The sequence below is a fragment of the Pristis pectinata genome, chromosome 31 (assembly GCF_009764475.1).
Source record: "Pristis pectinata isolate sPriPec2 chromosome 31, sPriPec2.1.pri, whole genome shotgun sequence".
Lineage (NCBI taxonomy): Eukaryota > Metazoa > Chordata > Chondrichthyes > Rhinopristiformes > Pristidae > Pristis > Pristis pectinata.
Window position 1 is genome coordinate 3976792 of NC_067435.1, and position 18426 is coordinate 3995217.

Consider the following 18426-nt stretch of genomic DNA (forward strand, 5'->3'; position numbering starts at 1 on the left):
GCTAGTCCCAGTTGCCCCTGTTCAGCCCATAACCTTCCAAGTCCCTCCCCTCCATGTACCTATCCAAATGCCTCCTAAATGTTGCAATTGTACCAGCCTTGACCACTTCCTCTGACAGCTCATTCCAGGCACTCACCACCCTCTGCGTAAAGAAGTTATCTCTCAGGTTTCTTTTAAATCACTCCCTTCTTATCTTGTATCTGTGCCCTCTAGTTATGGACACCCCAACCCTGGGGAAAAGATTATGACCCTCCACCTCATCCATTCCCCTCATGATTTTATAAACTTCTATGAAGTCACCCCTCATTCTCCTACACTCCAAGGAATAAAGATCCAACCTCTCCCTATAACTCAGGCTGTCTAGTCCAGGTAACACCTTTCTAAATCTCTTCTGCACTCTCTTCAGCTTGACAATGTTTTTCCTATAACAGGGTAACCAAAACTGCACAATACTCCAAGTGTAGCCTCACCAATGACTTGTATAACTACAACGTAATGTCCCTGTTCCTCAACTCGATGCCCTGACTGATTCCTTAGAATAGTATCCTAGCCCCTCATCTCCTGAAATCTCATCTCCTGACATTCCAAAATCTTTCTGTCATCTACAAGATGCATCAGGAATATTCTTCACTTGACTGGATGAGAGCAACTCCAAAACCAGTCGAGTGTCTCAACACCATTTAGAACAAAACAACCTGTTTGATTTCTGTCCTATCCAAAACTTTCCCCCTCCAGTACTGGCATATTTTGGCTGCACTGCGCACCACTAACAAAATGCACTGCAGACATTGGCAGGTCTTCTTTGGCATTCTCCATACCCATGACCTCTACTGCTAAGGACAAGAACAGCATGTGTGCACCGTCACCTGCAAGTCTTCCCCAACATCATTAAATGGAAGTAAACAACCGTTCCTTTATCAGCACAGGCAAAGTCCCGGAACTACCTGCCCGACACCACGATGGGAGTGCCTTCACCTCAAGCACTGCAAGGTTTCTCGAGGTTGAACCTCACCATCACCTTTACTCGGGCAGCTGGGGATAAACAGCAGTTTGTCATGATGACAAGATTGCTCAAGTACAGCCCAGGACAATAACACTTGCTTTTGCCTCATTTCTTAGCTTTATGTCCTTCGATTAAGACCCAGCTTTAGAATAAATGAGAATTGAGGACATTTGGGATGGTGGTATAACTTTGGTCGACACCAACTTGCAGGAGGTGCTGGATGCGTTTATTATCTGCTTCATCTCCTTAAATTGCATTTGTTATCTTGTGTTGAGAGTTCCTTCTATGACACCATTAGCAAAAGAAGGTGTAGTACTTGATGGAATTTGTCCTATATCCTTTTGTCTTTGTGATTTAAACCAATTATAACTAACAGCAGCTATAAGCATCTAAAGAGGAAAAAAGCGACTGAGCTAACCAATGTGCAGAGATAAATCATGTGCCTCATGAGTTGCCAAACATTGCAATCAGGTTATCTCAGTACAGGAAACATATTAGGTGGGCATCGGGCATCCTTTTCTCAGATGTACATAAGGCTAGCTGTTCATTGATCTTCTGTCTTCTAGGTTGTTTTATCATAGAAATCTTTGGGTATGTTGTGCATATTTTTGAATAGCTAGTGAGCTTAGACCCAAATGTTATACACAATGTTGGTAAAGTTTCGCTTCCTGAGTGAAATCGTAATAACATGAAAACCAGAAGCAAGGGTAGGCCACTCAGTCCCTTAGCCTGTGCTCCAACACTTAATAAGATTGTGGCTGAGTTGACTGTAACCTCAACGCCATAATCCTGGCCACCCTAGTAACCTTTCACCTCCTTACATATCAAGAATCTCTACCTCTGCCTTAAAAATATTCAGACTCTGCTTCTGTCACCTTTTTTAGGAAGAGAGTTTCAAATGCTCAAGCAACAAACAACCTGTTGAACAATTCAGGACAAAACCCCTTTCGATCCAAAACGTCGACAGTTCCTTTCCTCCCACAGATGCTGCTCGACTCGCTGAGTTCTTCCAGCAGACTGCTTGTTGCTCCAGAATCCACTTCTCTTTTGTCTCCAAAGGCTCAAGGGATATGGGGAAAAGGCAGGGAATTGGGGCTAGATGGGAGAATAGTTTAGCTCATGGTGAAGTGACGGAGCAGACTCAATGGGCCGAATGGCCTACTTCTGTTCCTTTGTCTCGTGATCTTGTGACCTGGTGAGAGAAAATTCAGCCCCATCAATCTTAAATGGATGACCCGTTTTTTGAACTGTGACCCTAGTTCTACAGTCTCTCATAAGACACAACATCATATCCACTCTGTCAAATCACCTCAGGAACCTACATGTTTTAGTCAAATCTCCTCTTGTTCTTCTAAACCAGTGGATACAACACTGGCCTGGTCTACATTTCCTCATAAGACAATCTGTCCATTCCAGGTATTCGTCTGATAAATCTCTGAACTGCTTCCAACACATGTGCATCCTTCATTAAATAAGGAACACAGGATGTCAGCTGTGCTCTCACTAATATTCTATATAACTGAAATATAATCTCCCTACTTTTGTGTTCAATTTCCCTTGCAATAAATTGTAACGTCTTGTTAGCCTGTCTAATTACTCATTGTACCTGTATTCTAACCACTAGCAAATCATGCATAAGACACCCAGATTCCTCTGCAATGTGTCACCATTTAGGGAATTTTCTTTTTTGTTTAATGCCCAAAGCAAATACTAAGAAGTCTTTGGAAAGAAGGTTTTGAAAAAGCTCTTCACAGGTAAATTGATACCCCATGGTATAATTTTGTTTTGTGAATTTGCAGTGCTTTCATGCTGTTGGTTCGGAGATGTATTGACAAGATCAGATGTTCATTATATTCCAGTGTACAACATTTTTATACCCCAGAACTTACTGGTTCCAAATAGATTTGTGACTGTTTTGAGGGATCTTTATCTTCTGTCATTTCTCTCACCTGAACCTGATCTTCACAGGAAGAAGATGATCTGCCTTATGAAGAAGAGATCATTCGCAACCCCTACTCTGTCAAATGCTGGATCCGTTACATAGAGTACAAACATTCTGCTCCCAAACATGTGGTGAACATGATCTATGAACGAGCACTCAAAGAACTTCCTGGCAGGTATTATGAAAACTTCTCTTTTAATTACATGGCAAAATGGAGGCAGTTAAATTAAAAATAAGTCACTTGCATTCTTAAAGAAAAATTGTCATTTTATATAAATGTTAACGTTAGCATCCATCACACACCAGATTCACAGTTAGTTTGAAGAAAGTAATCCTTGATCTCGGCATATGATATTTCCAAGCAGTTCAAATGGTCCCCAAAGCAGTTAAAGAGTTACAGAATTTTTAGAGCATAGAAGGAGGCCATTTGGCCGATCAAGTTCATGCCCATTCCTTATTGAGTACCTATTCAGCCCCATTCACCCTAGTTCTAAAAAAATTCCTTTTTAGAGCATAGAACATTACAGCACAGTACAGGCCCTTTGGCCCACAATGTTGTGCCGACATTTTATCCTGCTCTAATATCTACTTAACTCTTCCCTCCCAAATAGCCCCCCATTTCTCTATCATTCATGTGTCTATCTAAGAGTCTTTAAATGTCCCTAATGAATCTGCCCCCACAACCTCTGCAGGCAGTGCGTTTCATGCACCCACCACTCTCTGTGTAAAAAAAAACTTACCCCTGACAACCCCTTATACCTTCCTTCAATGACCTTAAAATTATATCCCCTCATGTTAGCCATTGTCACCCTGGGAAAAAGTCTTTGACTGTCCGCTTGATCTATGCCCCTTATCATCTTGTACACCTCTATCAAGTCACCTCTCATCCTCCTTCTCTCCAAAGAGAAAAGCACTAGCTCACTCAACCTATCCTCATAAGACACGCTCTGCAATTCAGGCAACATCCTGGTAAATCTCCTCTGCACCCCCTCTAAAGCTTCCACATCCTTCCTATAATGAGGTGACCAGAACTGAACACAATACTCCAAGTGTGGTCTAACTACAGAGCTGCAACATCACTTTGCGGCTCTTGAACTCAATAACCCGACTAATGAAGGCCAACACACCATACGCCTTCTTAACAACCCTATTGACCTGTGCGGCAACCTTGAGGGATCTATGGAGGACATTTTCCCTTTAATGCCTTTTCTGTTCCTTTTTCTTAAAGATCTAATTGACTCTATATCCATCACTCTTCCAGGCAAAGCAAATTCCAAATCACAACCACTCTGTGCTTATAAAAATAAAGGTGATCTTCCCTGCACTGCTAGCTGTATCTTTTCTGCATCATTTTAAATCCGTCTGCCTTGCTCATCGAACTATCAGCTGATGGGAACAGCCTCACTTTGTCTACCCAATAATCAATTGACCTTTCCTACTTGAAGCTGTTGCTTCAAGGTGTGCAGTCTGACTGGTGAAGCAGCATTCTCAAAACCTAACACAATCTGCGGTCAACTGCCATGAACCGTCTAACCCACTAGGAGTCAACAGTTACAGGAGAGAAGAAAGTTGGAAAATGTTAATTGAAGCCTGAAGCTTCCTTGTACCTTGTCCCTGTAGTATCAGGTTCCACATTCTAACCATTCTTTGGGTGAATTCTTTATTGGATTTATTAACAACTATTTTATATTTTCATTTTGTAGTTTTGCCCTCCCCCCCTTGTCTTTGCATCTCTTTTCTGACGTATTATCAATGGAGCAAAAAAGGGGAAGAAAAATAGCACAATGGGGATCTGAAATTAAAGAGGAGAATATATAGAATAACTGTCCAGCAAGTTAGTACACAATCGAGAAAGATCCTAGTTCGATATTTTAACGTGTTAGCAGCACAGATGGAATTGACTTTAAATTGATTTATTATTGTCACATTTGCCGAGGCACAATGGAAAACTTTGTTTTGTATGCCATCCATACGGATCATTTCATTATATCAGTGCATTGAGGTAGTACAAGGGAAAACAATAATTGAATGCAGAATAAAGTGTTATAGTTACAGAGAAAGTACAGTGCAGGCAGACAATAAGGTGCAAGGCCATAACAAGGTAGATTGTGAGGTCCATCTTATCGTACTAGGGGACCATTCATAGTCCTATAACAGTGGGATAGAAACTGTCCTTGAGCCTGGTGGTACGTGCTTTCAGACTTTTGTATCTTCTGCCTGACGGAAGGGTGGAGAAGATAGAATGGCTTGGACGTTTCTGAGATCTATGTTCAAAGTATTAGCCTTGACTAGAAGAAAGGCTATCATAAGATTACTCTCATTCCCCAGGCACATTAATTTTTCACTTTAATTAATGGTCCTTTTGATTTTTGTTTTTGTGCATTGTGAAACACTTCTCAATTCTCTCTCTTGCATTTTCAACTGCATTTAAATGCTCAATTTTCTTATCCTAATCTCATTTGTAGCCTGTTACTCTCACTGCCTTTGAATTTCTACTTTGTGAAAATGTGGCTATTTTGCTTATCAGCACTATCTCCAGATCATTTGCAAAGATATTAAACAAAATCTATGGGAGAACGGCAGGGAACGCCTAACTAACTGGAAGTCACACTTGCAGGAAGAGAGGAAGAAAGTTGGCAGATGTTGTTTGAAACTTGCAGCTTTCTTGTATCTTTCCCAGTAATAATGGTAACTGGTTTATTATTGTCACATGTACCGCGATACAGTGGAAAAACTTTGTTTTGCATTATTCCATGCAGATCATTTAACAACATAAGTGCATAGAGATAGTACAAAGGGGAAAGCAATAAGAGAATGCAGAATCTAGTGTTACAGTTTCAGAGAAAGTGCAGTGCAGGCAGACGAGGAGGTGCAAGGGCCATGATGAGGTAGATTGTGAAGTCAAGAGTTGATCTTTATCATTTGAGTTTGTTAACAATGGGATAAAAGCTGTCCTCGAGCCTGGTGAAATGTTTTCAAACTTTTGTACCTTCTGTCCGATGGGGGGAGGGAGAGAGAATGTCCGGAGTGGGTGGTGTCCTTGATTATGTTGGCTGCTTTCCTGAGGCAATGAAAGTGCAGGTGAAGTCCATGGAGGGGAGGCTGGTCTTCGTGATGGACTGAGCTGTGTCCACAACTGTCTGCAAATTCCCGTGGTTTTGGGCAGAGCAGTTGCCGTACCAAGCTCTGATGAATCCAGATCGGATGCTTTCTATGATGCATCTATAAAAATTGTTGAGGGTCAATAGGGACATGCTGAATTTCCTTAACCTTGAGGAAGTAGAGCTGCTGGTCTGCTTTCTTAGCCATAGTGTCTACGTGGTTGGAACAGGACCAGCTATTGCTGATGTTTACGCCGAGTAACTTGAAGCTCTCCACTACCTCACCTCAGCACCATTGGTGCATACAGGAGCATGTGCTCCGCTTCCTGAAGTCAATGACCAGCTCTTTTGTTTTCTAATAAATTCTAATATGTTAATTCCGCTCATTCTTTCCCAGTTACAAGCTATGGTACAATTATCTGAAGCAGCGACGGAAACAGGTGAAGGGGAAGTGCATCACAGACCCTGGGTATGAGGAGGTTAACAACTGTCATGAGCGAGCCCTGGTTTTCATGCACAAGGTATTTATGTATTGGCTTGCCCCAATCAGCAATACTTACTATTTTGTGAATCGAATCCATTACTTTATTTAATAGAATCCATTATTTAACTTTTTTTATTAGTCAGTTGCAGTCATTAATAAGTGAAACTAATGCACATGTTGTGCAGATAGTTCCTTCAACAGCATCGAAAGATTCGTAACTTGGAGTTAGTCCATCAGCAAAGTGACATCTTTCTGTCTACATACCCGTTATCATCTCTGATACGAAATCAATCTCCACGCACACTTCTGCCTCTGCTTCTCTAATGATTATTCTAATGCACACTTCATGCTGCAGGTATATATTCAGAGTGCTGATGAAATGTAAATGAGGGGAGTTGTGGCCACTGAGGGACTAATGGTTTGAGATTTGAGTTTAAATCCCAGCTGGGCAGTTGGGGAATTTAAACTCAGTTAATTAAAGAACCTGAAATTTAAAAAAAAGAAATAAAAATTTAATCTGCTTTGAAGTCTTCACCCTGAGTATGTTTTCAGCAGCTTGTTGGATGTGTTATAGAACAGCTTAAGATTTCCCGTTATCTTGGTAGAAGATGCCAACCTGCAGTAAACTTTACCGATGCTAATCTCAGTCAAGGAGGTTCTTGTGGTAAACTTGATGTTGTTGCCACTGGGCTGGACATGAAGAGGAGGGGAACGAAAGCCGCTTGGGTTCTTCCACCAGTGCCTCTCAGTTGACATGTTGTGCCTGTCCACAGGCTCTGCACAGGATCAGAAGCAGATTTATTTTCACTGACTTAGATGATGTGAAATGTGTTGTTTTACGGCAGCAGTACAGTGCAAAGACATAAAATTACTATAAATTACAAAAATAAACAAATAGTGCAAAACAAGGAATAATGAGGTAGTGTTCATGGACCGTTGAAATCTGATGGCGGAGGGGAAGAAGCTGTTCCTGAATCGTTGACATTGAGGCTCCTGTACCTCTGCCCAATGGTAGTAACGAGAAGAGGGCAGGTCCCGGATGGTGCCACCAAGGTCTTGCTGCCTGTTTGGTAACATTTATATATCCTGTTGAAGTGCATATGGAGGAGCTCCTCATTGAGTGATACAGCACGGAAACCAGTCCTTCGCCACACCTAGTCTGCACCGATCATTAAGCACTCATTTTTACACTAATCCCATTTCATTCTCCCCACATTGTCATCAACACCCCCCCCAGATTCTACACATAGGGGCAGTTTACAGTGGCCAATTAACCTACCAACCCTGGGTAGCAACTCTTCAGAATGTTACTAGATGAGTTAGCAACTCCAGAAGAGGTGAGATGGTAAATAGTCACCTTGTGTATTTCCTTTCATTTTCAGATGCCACGAATTTGGTTAGACTACTGTCAGTTCCAGGTCGATCAGTGTAAGATAACGAGAACCCGCCGCACCTTTGACCGCGCCTTGCGGGCCCTCCCCGTCACACAGCACTATCGCATTTGGCCAATGTACCTGAAGTTTGTGCGCCAGTTTCCAGTGTCCGAGACAGCGATCCGGGTCTACAGGCGTTATCTGAAGGTACGAGAGTGAATGAGGCACATATTAGAGCCTCGTACTGCAGCGTGTATTGGAGTGGATGGCACAGTAGCGGTTAGTGTAACGCTTTATAGCGCCAGCGACCCGGGTTCAATTCCAGCCATTGTTTGTAAGGAGTTTGTGCGTTCTCCCCGTGACTGCATGGGTTCCTCCCACGTTCCAAAGACATACGGGTTAGGAAGTTGCGGGCATGCTATGTTGGCGCCAGAAGAGTGGCGACACTTGCGGGCTGCCCCCAGAACTCTCTATGCAAAGTGATGCATTTCACTGTGTGTTTCGATGTTCATGTGACTAATAAAAATAAGGTACCTTATTAGTCTTATAAATATATTTATTTTTATCTTATTAGTCTTATAAATATCTTATTTTCTCTAGTATTTTACTGGCTGGTTCATTACCTATTGATCCTCAGAGCTGCTGGTCAGAGCAGTGTGTGTTGGAGTGCTCATTCTTTGTTTTCAGGAGGTTGGTGACACTGGCGAAGCCGTGTTTATTGCTGCCGCCCTGTTGTCCTGTGAAGGTGGTGTCGGGTCTTCAGCCTGAATTGTTGCACTGTGAGCATACATCAGCTGCCCTTGTCCTTAGTTGGTGGAGGTGCTGTCAAATAAACTTGATCTGCTCAAGGGTGAGATTGTTGGGCACCGAGGGAATTGGAAGACATTAGGATAGAGGAAGAAAGTGGAGCTGAGGCAGAAGATAATTCGTCTTGAATCACATCTTTCGGGTTGAGTCAGTAGTAAAGAAGGCAAATGCAATGTTAGCGTTCATTTTGGGAGGTCTATATTATAAAATCAAGGATGTACTGCTGAAGCTTTATAAGGCGTTGGTTAGACCACATTTGGAATATTGTAAGCAATTTTGTATTGAAGGAAGAATGTATTTTGTATTGAAGGAAGGTTGTATTTTGTATTGGCCCTGGAGAGGAGCCAGAGGATGACCAGAGGTTCACAAGAATGATCCCAGAAATGAAAGGCTTAACATATGAGAAGCGATTGATGTCTCTGTGCTTGTATTGGATGGAGTTCAGAAAGATGAGGGGGGATCTCATTAAAACCGACTGGATACTGAAAGGCCTGGATAGAGTGGATGTGGAGAGAATGTTCCCATTAGTTGGAGGGTCTAGGATCCAAAGACTCAAAGGGACATCCCTTTAAAACAGAGATGCAGAGGGATTTCTTCAGCCAGAAGGTGGTGAATCTGTGCAATTTGTTGCCAAGGAGGGCTGTGGAGACCAAGTCATTGGGCGTATTTACAGCAGAGATTGATAGATTCTTGATTAGTAAGGGGGTTAAGGGTTATGGAGAGAAGGCGGGCGAATGGGGTTTAAATAAAAATCAGCCACGATTAAATGGCAGAAGACTCGATGAGCTGAATAGCCTAATTCTGCTACATCTTATGGTCTTATAGAATGACTGACGTAAGGGACTGGTGTTTCCCTCTGTTCCTGTATTTTTTATGCACTTACCCATTCAATGAAACGCAGCCAAATCCACATCTGCACATCCAATAACAGAATACATTGGGGATCCTTGAATACTTTGATCAGCTTATAACCTGGAGCAGGTGTATGGAATTCCTAGAATTATAGAGACTTACAGCAAGTAAACAGGCCCTTCGGACCACTGAGTTCATGCTGACCAACCAACCATTTACACTAATCCAATTTTTAAGTGGCCAATTAACCAGTGCCATGCGTCTTTGGATGTGGGAGGAAACTGGGGCATCTGGGAGAAGCCCATGTGGTTGCGGAGAACGTGCAAACTCCACACACACAGTACCCAAGGTCAGGATTGGATTTGAGCTACTGGACCGGTGAGCTAGCAGATCTACTAGCTGCACTAATACGTTTACTTAATAGGACTTAAACTCCTCAAAAAGAGGGCGATGGGTTTACTATCCAGTTTTTTTAATATAATGCTGGCTAAGTTGAATCATTGCCATATGTTGGCACATGTGCAGTTGGTATATTGGTTTATTATTGACATGTATAGATGCACAGTGAAAAATTTGTCTTGCATACTGTTCACACGGATCAATTCATTACAACAGTACATTTAGTACAAGGTAAAACAATAACAGAATGCAGAATAAAGTGTTACAGTTACAGAGAAAGTGCAGTGCAGGCAGACAATAAGGTGCGATGTCATAACAAGGTTGATTGTGAGGTCAAGAGTCCATCTTATTATACTAGGGAACCGTTCAATCATCTTATTATATCGGGATTATAGAAGCTCTCCTTGAGCTTGGTGGTACGTGCTTTCAGGCTTCTGTATCTGCTACTCAATGGGAAGGGGGAGGAGAGGATGTCCGGGGTGGGTGGGGTCTTTGATTATGTTGGCTGCTTTACTGAGGAAGTGAGAAGTGTAGACAGATTCCATGGAGGGGAGGCTGGTTTCCATAATTGCTGAGCTGTGTCCACAGCTCTCTGTGGTTTCTTGCGGTCATGGGCTGAGCAGTTGAGGTACCAAGCCGTGACGTATCCGGATAGAATGCTTTCTGTGGTGCATCATTTAAAAATTGGTGAGGATCAAAGGGGCCATGCCAAATTTCTTTAGCCCCCTGAGGAAGTAGAGGCGCTGGTGAGCTTTCTTGATTGCAGTGTCTTCGTGGTCTGACCAGGACGGGGTATTGATGATGTTCACTTATTGGAACTTGAAGCTCTCAACCCTCTCGACCTCAGCAGCGTTGATGTAAACAGACCGTGTGCACTGCCCCGCTTCCTGAAGTCAATGACCATCTCTTTTGTTTTGCTGACATTGAGGGAAAGGTTGTTGTTGTGACACCATGTCACTAGACTCCCTATCTCCTTCCTGTACTCTTGACATCATTATTTGAGATCCAGCCCACTATAGTGGTATCATCTGCAAACTTGTAGATGGAGTTAGAGCAGAATCTGGCCATGCAGTGAGTGTACAGGGAGTAAAGTAGGGGGCTGAGGATGCAGCCTTGTGGGGCACCAGTGTTGAGAATAATTGTGGTGGAGAAATTGCTGTCTATCCTCACTGATTGCAGTCTGTTGGTCAGGAAGTCAAGGATTGAGTTGCAAAGAGAGGTGTTGAGTCCCAGGTCTAGGAATTTGGAGATAAGTTTGCCTGGAATTATAGTATTGAAGGTGGAGCTGTAGTCAATAAACAATGGTCTAACATAGGTGTCTTTACTATCCAGATGCTCCAGAGCTGAGTGTAGGGCCAGGGAGATGGCGTCCGCGGTAGACCTGTTTCAGCAGTAGGCGATTTGCAGTGGTTGGAGGTTATCTGGGAGGCTGGAGTTAATGTGTGTCATGACCAGTCTCTTTAAGCACTTCATGACGTTCGCTGAGCTTTTTAATGTCCTCTGTTGTAAATTCTTGATTTCTCTACATAAAGGGAAAGCTGCTTCTAAGTGAGAGGCATAAATCAACTGTAGTAAACAAAAGAAAATGCAAGAAACATTCACCAGGTCAGGCAGCATTCGTAGAATGAGAAACAGGACCCTTCATTAGAACTGGGAAAGAGAGGAAACAGATTGGTTTTGAGTTGCAGAGAAGGTGATGGAGGGATGAAGATGGAGTACCGTTAAAGTAGCGTTCCAGAATCCAGAGGCTTGGACCATCGACCTAAAGGCACAAGTTCTCTTCCCATCATCAGAGATAAGGAATGTAAATTCAAATTTGTAAATGAGTACAGGAAATGGAATGTGTAGAACAAAGGGAATGTCTGTGATAGGACGAATTGCAATGGCTTAACAGGGGTGGTTACCAGCATATTAAGCATTTTGCTCTGTGTAATACGTTGTTAATGGTAAGGTAGTGGAACTTGCCTGGCAGGCCAGGCTTATACAACAGGGTAAGAAAAACTGAGTCAATATGAAATATAAAAAGAGAAAATGAAAAATATAAGCAGGTCAGTCAGCACCTGTAGATAGAGACTGCAGATGCTGCCTGACCAGCTGAGTGTTTTCAACATTCTCTAATTCTTATTTCTGATTCCCAGCAGCTGCTGCTTTTTCCTTTTTGATTACATTTTCCAGAGCTGACCACAGGAATCTGAGTTCGCAACGTCAAGACAGAATGGTAGGGCGCTGGGGAGTGTAATGGAACAGAGGGACCTAGGAGTACAACTGCATAGTTCATTGAAAGCAGCGTCGCAGGTAGACAGGGTGGTGAAAAAGGCATCTGGCATGCTGGCCTTCATCAGTCAGGTCACTGAGTATAGGAGTTGGGGAGTTATGTTGCAGTTGTATAAGTTGTTGATGAGGCTGCACTTGGAGTCCTGTGTACAGTTTTGGTCACTGTGTTGTAGGAAAGACATGGTTAAACTGGAAAGAGTGCAGAAAAGATTTACAAGGTCATTGCCATGACTAGAGGGCCTGAGTTATATGGAGAGGTTGGCCAGGCTGGGTCTTTATTCCTTGGAGCGTAGCAGAATGAGGGACGACCTTATAGAAGTGTTTAAAATTATAAGAGGCATAGATAAGGTGGATGATAACAGTCTTTTCCCCAGGGTAGGGGAGTCCAAAACTAGGGGGATAGGTTTAGGGTGAGAGGGGATAGATTTAAAAGGGACCTGAGGGGCAACTTTTTCACACAAGAGGTTGCGGAGTATATGGAACGAGTTGCCAGAAGTTGTTGTTGAGGCAAGTACAAAAGTATCATTTAAGAAGCACTTGGATAGGTACATGGAGGGGTGGGGCTTGGAGGGATATGGGCCAAATGCAGGAAATTGGGACTAGCTGGGTGGACAATGTGATTGGCATGGACTGGTTGGGCCGAAGGGCCTGTCTCCATGCTATATTGCTCTATGACTCTATAATACTGTGACATGATGGTTTAGTTAGCGTTCCAGAATGTTGATCCAAAGACAAGATCTCTTCCCATCATGGTAGATGAATGTAAGTTCAAGTTTGTAAATCAGTAATAAGAACAGAAAATGCTGGAAACACTCGGCATGTCAGGGAGCATCAGTGGAAAGAGAAATATTTAACATTTCAGGTCCAGGATCCTTCATCAGAATTCATAGAGGAAACGGGTTAGTTTTCAGTAGCAGAGAAGATTAGGGTTGAACAATGGAAATATCTCTGATAGGGGGAGACCAGATTACTTAATGTGGCTGTTAAAAGCAGCTTATGCTGCTATTTATAATGTGTTGCTAAAAGCAGGGCTGTGGGACATATCTGGAGTATACTAATTTCATATTTCCAGCATCTGCAGCTTTTTTAATTTTCATAAACCAGCTTTAGTCACTTGAATCTAATATCAGCCAATGGTGTAGGCTAGCAGCCTGTTAGCCCAATCCTTCTCTCTTTTCCCCTCCATTTCTGACGGAAAACTTATTCCTTCACATTACTAAAAGTCATTTAATATTTATAGCTGTCCCCTGAAAATGCAGAAGAATACATTGATTATCTTCACTCAATCGACCGGCTGGATGAGGCTGCTGTCCGGCTTGCTGCCATTGTCAATGATGAATCATTTGTCTCAAAAGAAGGGAAATCAAATTATCAAGTAAGTCAGTTTGCAATTGGTCTGCTTTTTGTTTGGGGATGAAGCTGACCCAAGGTCTGCTGGAAGTAAAATCTGCATCTTTGTTTCTTCATGTACAAGCACAGCCGATGTTAGAATGGGAATTGTTCTAATGCTCAGAGTAAAAATTTATCCAAAATATTGTGTTTTGATGGTATCAGCTACCTTGCATTTTTGGTTAAGTCAGCCGTTGGTCTCCACTGTGACAAGTAACAGGTTTCACATGTTTGCCCTGACATTTGGTTAGCTTTTCGCCTGTCCTTCTGAAGAAGCTAAATGTTGCTGGTTCTTAGGCCCCTGTGGGCTTTCGATACCTTAATTACGTAGTCATTTGTCATGTGCGTGTGTTGAGACATTTGACTTTAAACCAGATATTCAGTGGGATCACATCTGGGCTGATTTCGTTCTGTATCCGAGTTTACTTTTTGGTAAGGTTCATAGCCATAGAGCACAGGCCCTTCAGCCCACCTTGTCCATTGCTAACCATTGTACTTGTACTGGTTCTATTTTCCCACATTTGGTCTGTAGCCTTCTATAACTTGGTGAATAAAATGCATGTCTAGATGCCTCCTGTGTTGTGAAGTGTTGTGAGAATACTTGTCGCTACCATCACCTCCTCAGGCAGCACATGCCAGATTCCAACCACCCTGAGAGAAAATACCTCTCAGATCCCCTCTAAACCTCATACCTATGCCCTCTTGTTTTGGACACTCCCACCAACATTCTCAATATCTACCCTATGTATCATATTCCTAACTCTCGTGGAACATACAACAGTACAGTACAGGAACAGGCCCTTTGGCCCACGCTGTCTGTGCCGAAACTGACGCCAAATTAAACTAAAGCACTTCTGCCAGCATGTGATCCATATCCCTCCATTCCCTGCATGTTTATGTGTCTGTCTAAAAGCCTCTTAAACACCAATATTGTATCTGCTTCCACCCCTGACAGCAAATTCCATGCACCTACTACTTGCCGTGTAAAATAAAACTTGCCCCACACATATCCCTTAAACTATCCCCCTCTCACCTTAAATCCATGTCCTCTTGTTTTTGACATTTCTACCCTGGGAAAAGGATTCTATCGACCCCATCTATGCCTTTCATAATTTTATAAATCTCTATCAGGTCTCCCCTCAGCCCCCAGTGCTCCAGAGAAAACAACCCAAGCTTGTCCAACCCCTCCTTATAGCTCATACCCTCTAATCCAAGCAGCATCCTGGTAAACCTCTTCTGTACCCTTTCCAAAGCGTCCACGTCCTTCCTGTAATGGAGTGACCAGAATTGCACACTTGGGCAAAGTTAGCTAACTTTGTACCAACGAGAGTCTAAGTTTGGAATTTATATTGCCCATCATTGTGTAAGCCATCATTCTGTATCTGTTTCTTTCAGCTTATTTTCCTCCTAAGTTCTAGTCCACCTCCTCTTTCTTCATTTGACAGGTTCCATTGTGGAATTGACATCTTGTTGCTTGAGTTAGTTCCGTTTATCAAATTTTGATAATTTTTAGAAAGTGAAGTTTGAACTTAATTTTTGTTTAGAGCTTGTGATGGTGCAGGAATACAAGGTTGACATAAAGGGCTGATTGGCATCTCAGGAGTATTGGCAGAAAGCCCAGTATGCTTAAAGTTCCAAAGAAACCCGTCCTCTAATTAGGTGCCGTACATTTTCCATTTGCAATTTGTCACATATCAATGGAAAGATAACTAGGCAACTCTCAATTTTGGAACACACTCGAAGCTTGGGAGAATGAGAACAAAAGTGTACCCGTCTCCCCTTCCCCCACCAACCTGTATGAGTGCCTTTTTGGGAGAGCAGTGGAGGTCTGTTCCCTTCATTTGAGAGAAAAGTAATAAGGTATTTCTTTTTCCACAGCTGTGGCATGAACTTTGCCATCTCATTTCCACAAACCCAGATAAAGTGAAGTCCCTGAACGTTGGGGCTATTATCCGGGGAGGTCTCACTCGCTTTACTGACCAACTAGGGAAGCTCTGGTGTTCCTTAGCTGACTACTACATTCGAAGTGGCCACTTTGAAAAGGTAGGAGTTCCTTATCAAGCAAGACTCTACTTTAAAACATTTAACGAATCTGTAGAACCATTTTCAACAGCAAATTAATTTTGTTTTTTTTTGTTGAGTGTTATATATATAATTTGTGTAATGACAATTCTGGCATAATTCCAGAATTGAGGTGTTTATGCAGTAGCAGACGGGCAAGTAATTAAGAACCTTGGCACAGAGTTCACTATCCCACATTACCTTGTTGGCTAAATCCTGCAGTTAAGAGTTCTATTTTTGTCATACTTAGTAGTTCACAGTAATGCTTCTAATGACCCACCAGACTGCCTGACAACCTGTTACGTAAAATGTACAGTGCAGAACTAGGCCATTTGGCCCAACTGAATTATGCTAACACTCGCTCCAATCACCATAAATTTTCTATTTCCTCATATAGTTGTTTTGCTTTCCTTCAAAGAAATCAGTGCTATTTATCTTGCTTATTTCCACATTGGAGCAAATTGCATTTTCTCACCTCTTGGGATAAAGAAGTTCAAGTTTATTGCCATGGGCAGACATACTGAGGGTATAAATGCCATGAAAATTAGCTTTTTGCAGCACAGTACATTACACACATGGCAAACGTAAATTATATTAAATTAACATAAATTATACATAACTTGCACAACACAATAAACAAAAAATAAACATAATGACGTTAGTACAAGTTGAGGGAAGCATAGTCTGAGTTAGTGCTGGGGTTTCTCAGGTTGGTTCAAGAACCTGATGGCAGTGGGGAAGAAGCTGTTGTTGAACCGTGAGGTGTGGGTCTTCGGGCTCCTGTACCTCCTTCCTGACGGCAGCAATGAGAAGAGGGCATGGCGCAGATGGTGGGGGTCCTTGATGATGGATGTTACCTTCCTGAGACATCACCTCTTGTAGATGTCCTTGATGGTGGGGAGAGCTGTACCCATGATGGAACTTGCTGAGTTCACCACTCTCTGTCGCCTCTTGCGTTCTTGTGCATTGGAGTTCCCATACCATCCGAATTGCTGGTTATTGGATTTCTGAGCATCCTCCTTGTATTTATTGCTTCTGTATCTTTTCTACATCTAACTTTCAAACTCATTCATAATTTTAAAGATTTCTATCAGGTCACCCTCTTAGCCTTTTATTTTCCAGCAAATAGAACCCCAGACTGTTCAACCTTTTCTGCTGGTTTTAAGCTGGGCTTTGCACTGGTTGGAGTTATGATTGCAGCACATATCCAGCAGTGCAGTGAGAGTACCACCTCCAGAAGGGTGGTAGCGTTGCAAGCAGGTGGATCATCATAGCCTTTTCGAGGCCTGCAAATTAATGTTGGAAGAAATGTGAATTGCAATAGGTTGAAAAGGGAAATTAAAAAGCAAAGAACTACAGGTGCTGGAAATCTGACATAAAGCAGAAGATGTTAGAAGTACTCAGCAGATCTGGCAGCATCTGTGGGGAGGGAAACAGCGATAACTTTTCTTCAGAACTAGGAAATGTTAGGTACGAGAGAAGTTTAAAGTTGCAGAGAAGGAGGGAAGGCAGAGAGAAAGGAAAGGAAATATCTGTGATTGAGTCAAGTTTATTGTCATATGCACAAGTACAGGTGCAATGCAAAACTTGCTTGCAGCAGCATCGCGGGTACATAGAGTTAGAGACACAACATTCACACAAGAAACATAAATTATACAAAATTATACAAGAAAGAACACAGTTTGAACAAAAATAAAAAAAGTCCATTGTAGTGCAAAGTGGTCATAGTGTTCCAGAACTGAGGTAGTGATTAGGGTTGTGCAGGTTGGTTCAAGAACCGAACGGTTGAAGGAAAGTAGCTGTTCCTGAACCTGGTGGTGTGGGACTTCAGGCTTCTGTACCTCCTGCCTGATGGTAGCTGCGAGAAAATGGCATGGCCCGGATGATGGGGACCTTTGATGATAGATGCTGCCTCCTTGAGGAAGTGCCTCATAAGGATACTTTTGATAGTGGGGAGAGCTGTGCCTGTGATGTATTGAGTTGAGTCCACTGTTGTCTGCAGCTACTAGACCATGATGCAACCCATCAGGATGCTTTCAACAGTATACCTGTACAAGTTTGTTGGAGTGAAGACTAAGAAATTAAATGACACAGAGTGTGATGGAATTGACTGAGAGAAGGTGGTGAAGGCATGAAGATGATCCCTCTGGAGGATGGTGACAGAGAAAAATAAAAATGTTCAAATTTGTGGGATATAAAACACTACAGTTGTTGGAAAACGGAACAAGAGCAAATTCTGTAAATACAGCAGGTCAGTCAGCATTCACAAGAAACTAAGTTAATATTATGTTACAACCTAGCTAGTTGTGAAGCAAACTGGAAAGGCTAGTTATCTGAATTTGTTGAATTCAGTGCTGAGAACTGTCATATGTCCAGTCACAGAATGAGATGCTCAAATTGATCGGCATAGTGTGATAGGTCAGAGTGGGACTGAGATGGAGAATTCCAGTGGTAGGCAACTAGAAACTCATTGTCACCCTTACTGAGCAGAGGTGCTCTTCAAAGCAGTCACCCAGTCTACCTTTGGTTTCTCCAGTAGATCGGCATAAGTATTCCTATCTGTTCATGTTAATTCTGGAACCCATACACACTAGGAGTACGAATACGTAGTTCCCTGAAAGTGGCATCACAGGTAGACAGGGTGGTGAAGGTGTTTGGCACACTGGCCTTCAGTCAGGGCATTGAGTACAGGAGTTGGGACATTATGTCGTTATACAAAACGTTGGCGAGGCTGCACCTAG

At 42.5% G+C, this 18426-nt stretch overlaps 1 protein-coding gene across 1 annotated transcript in view; it reads left to right on the plus strand.

Moving 5' to 3' along the window:
• Window positions 1–18426, plus strand: part of xab2 (XPA binding protein 2) — a 64515-nt gene that overhangs the window by 4651 nt on the left and 41438 nt on the right. Inside the window, exons 2-6 of the mRNA XM_052041824.1 lie at window positions 2972–3120; window positions 6444–6567; window positions 7913–8110; window positions 13476–13610; window positions 15503–15667. Coding sequence (XP_051897784.1) covers window positions 2972–3120; window positions 6444–6567; window positions 7913–8110; window positions 13476–13610; window positions 15503–15667 — 771 coding nt within the window. The remainder of the gene's footprint in view (window positions 1–2971; window positions 3121–6443; window positions 6568–7912; window positions 8111–13475; window positions 13611–15502; window positions 15668–18426) is intronic.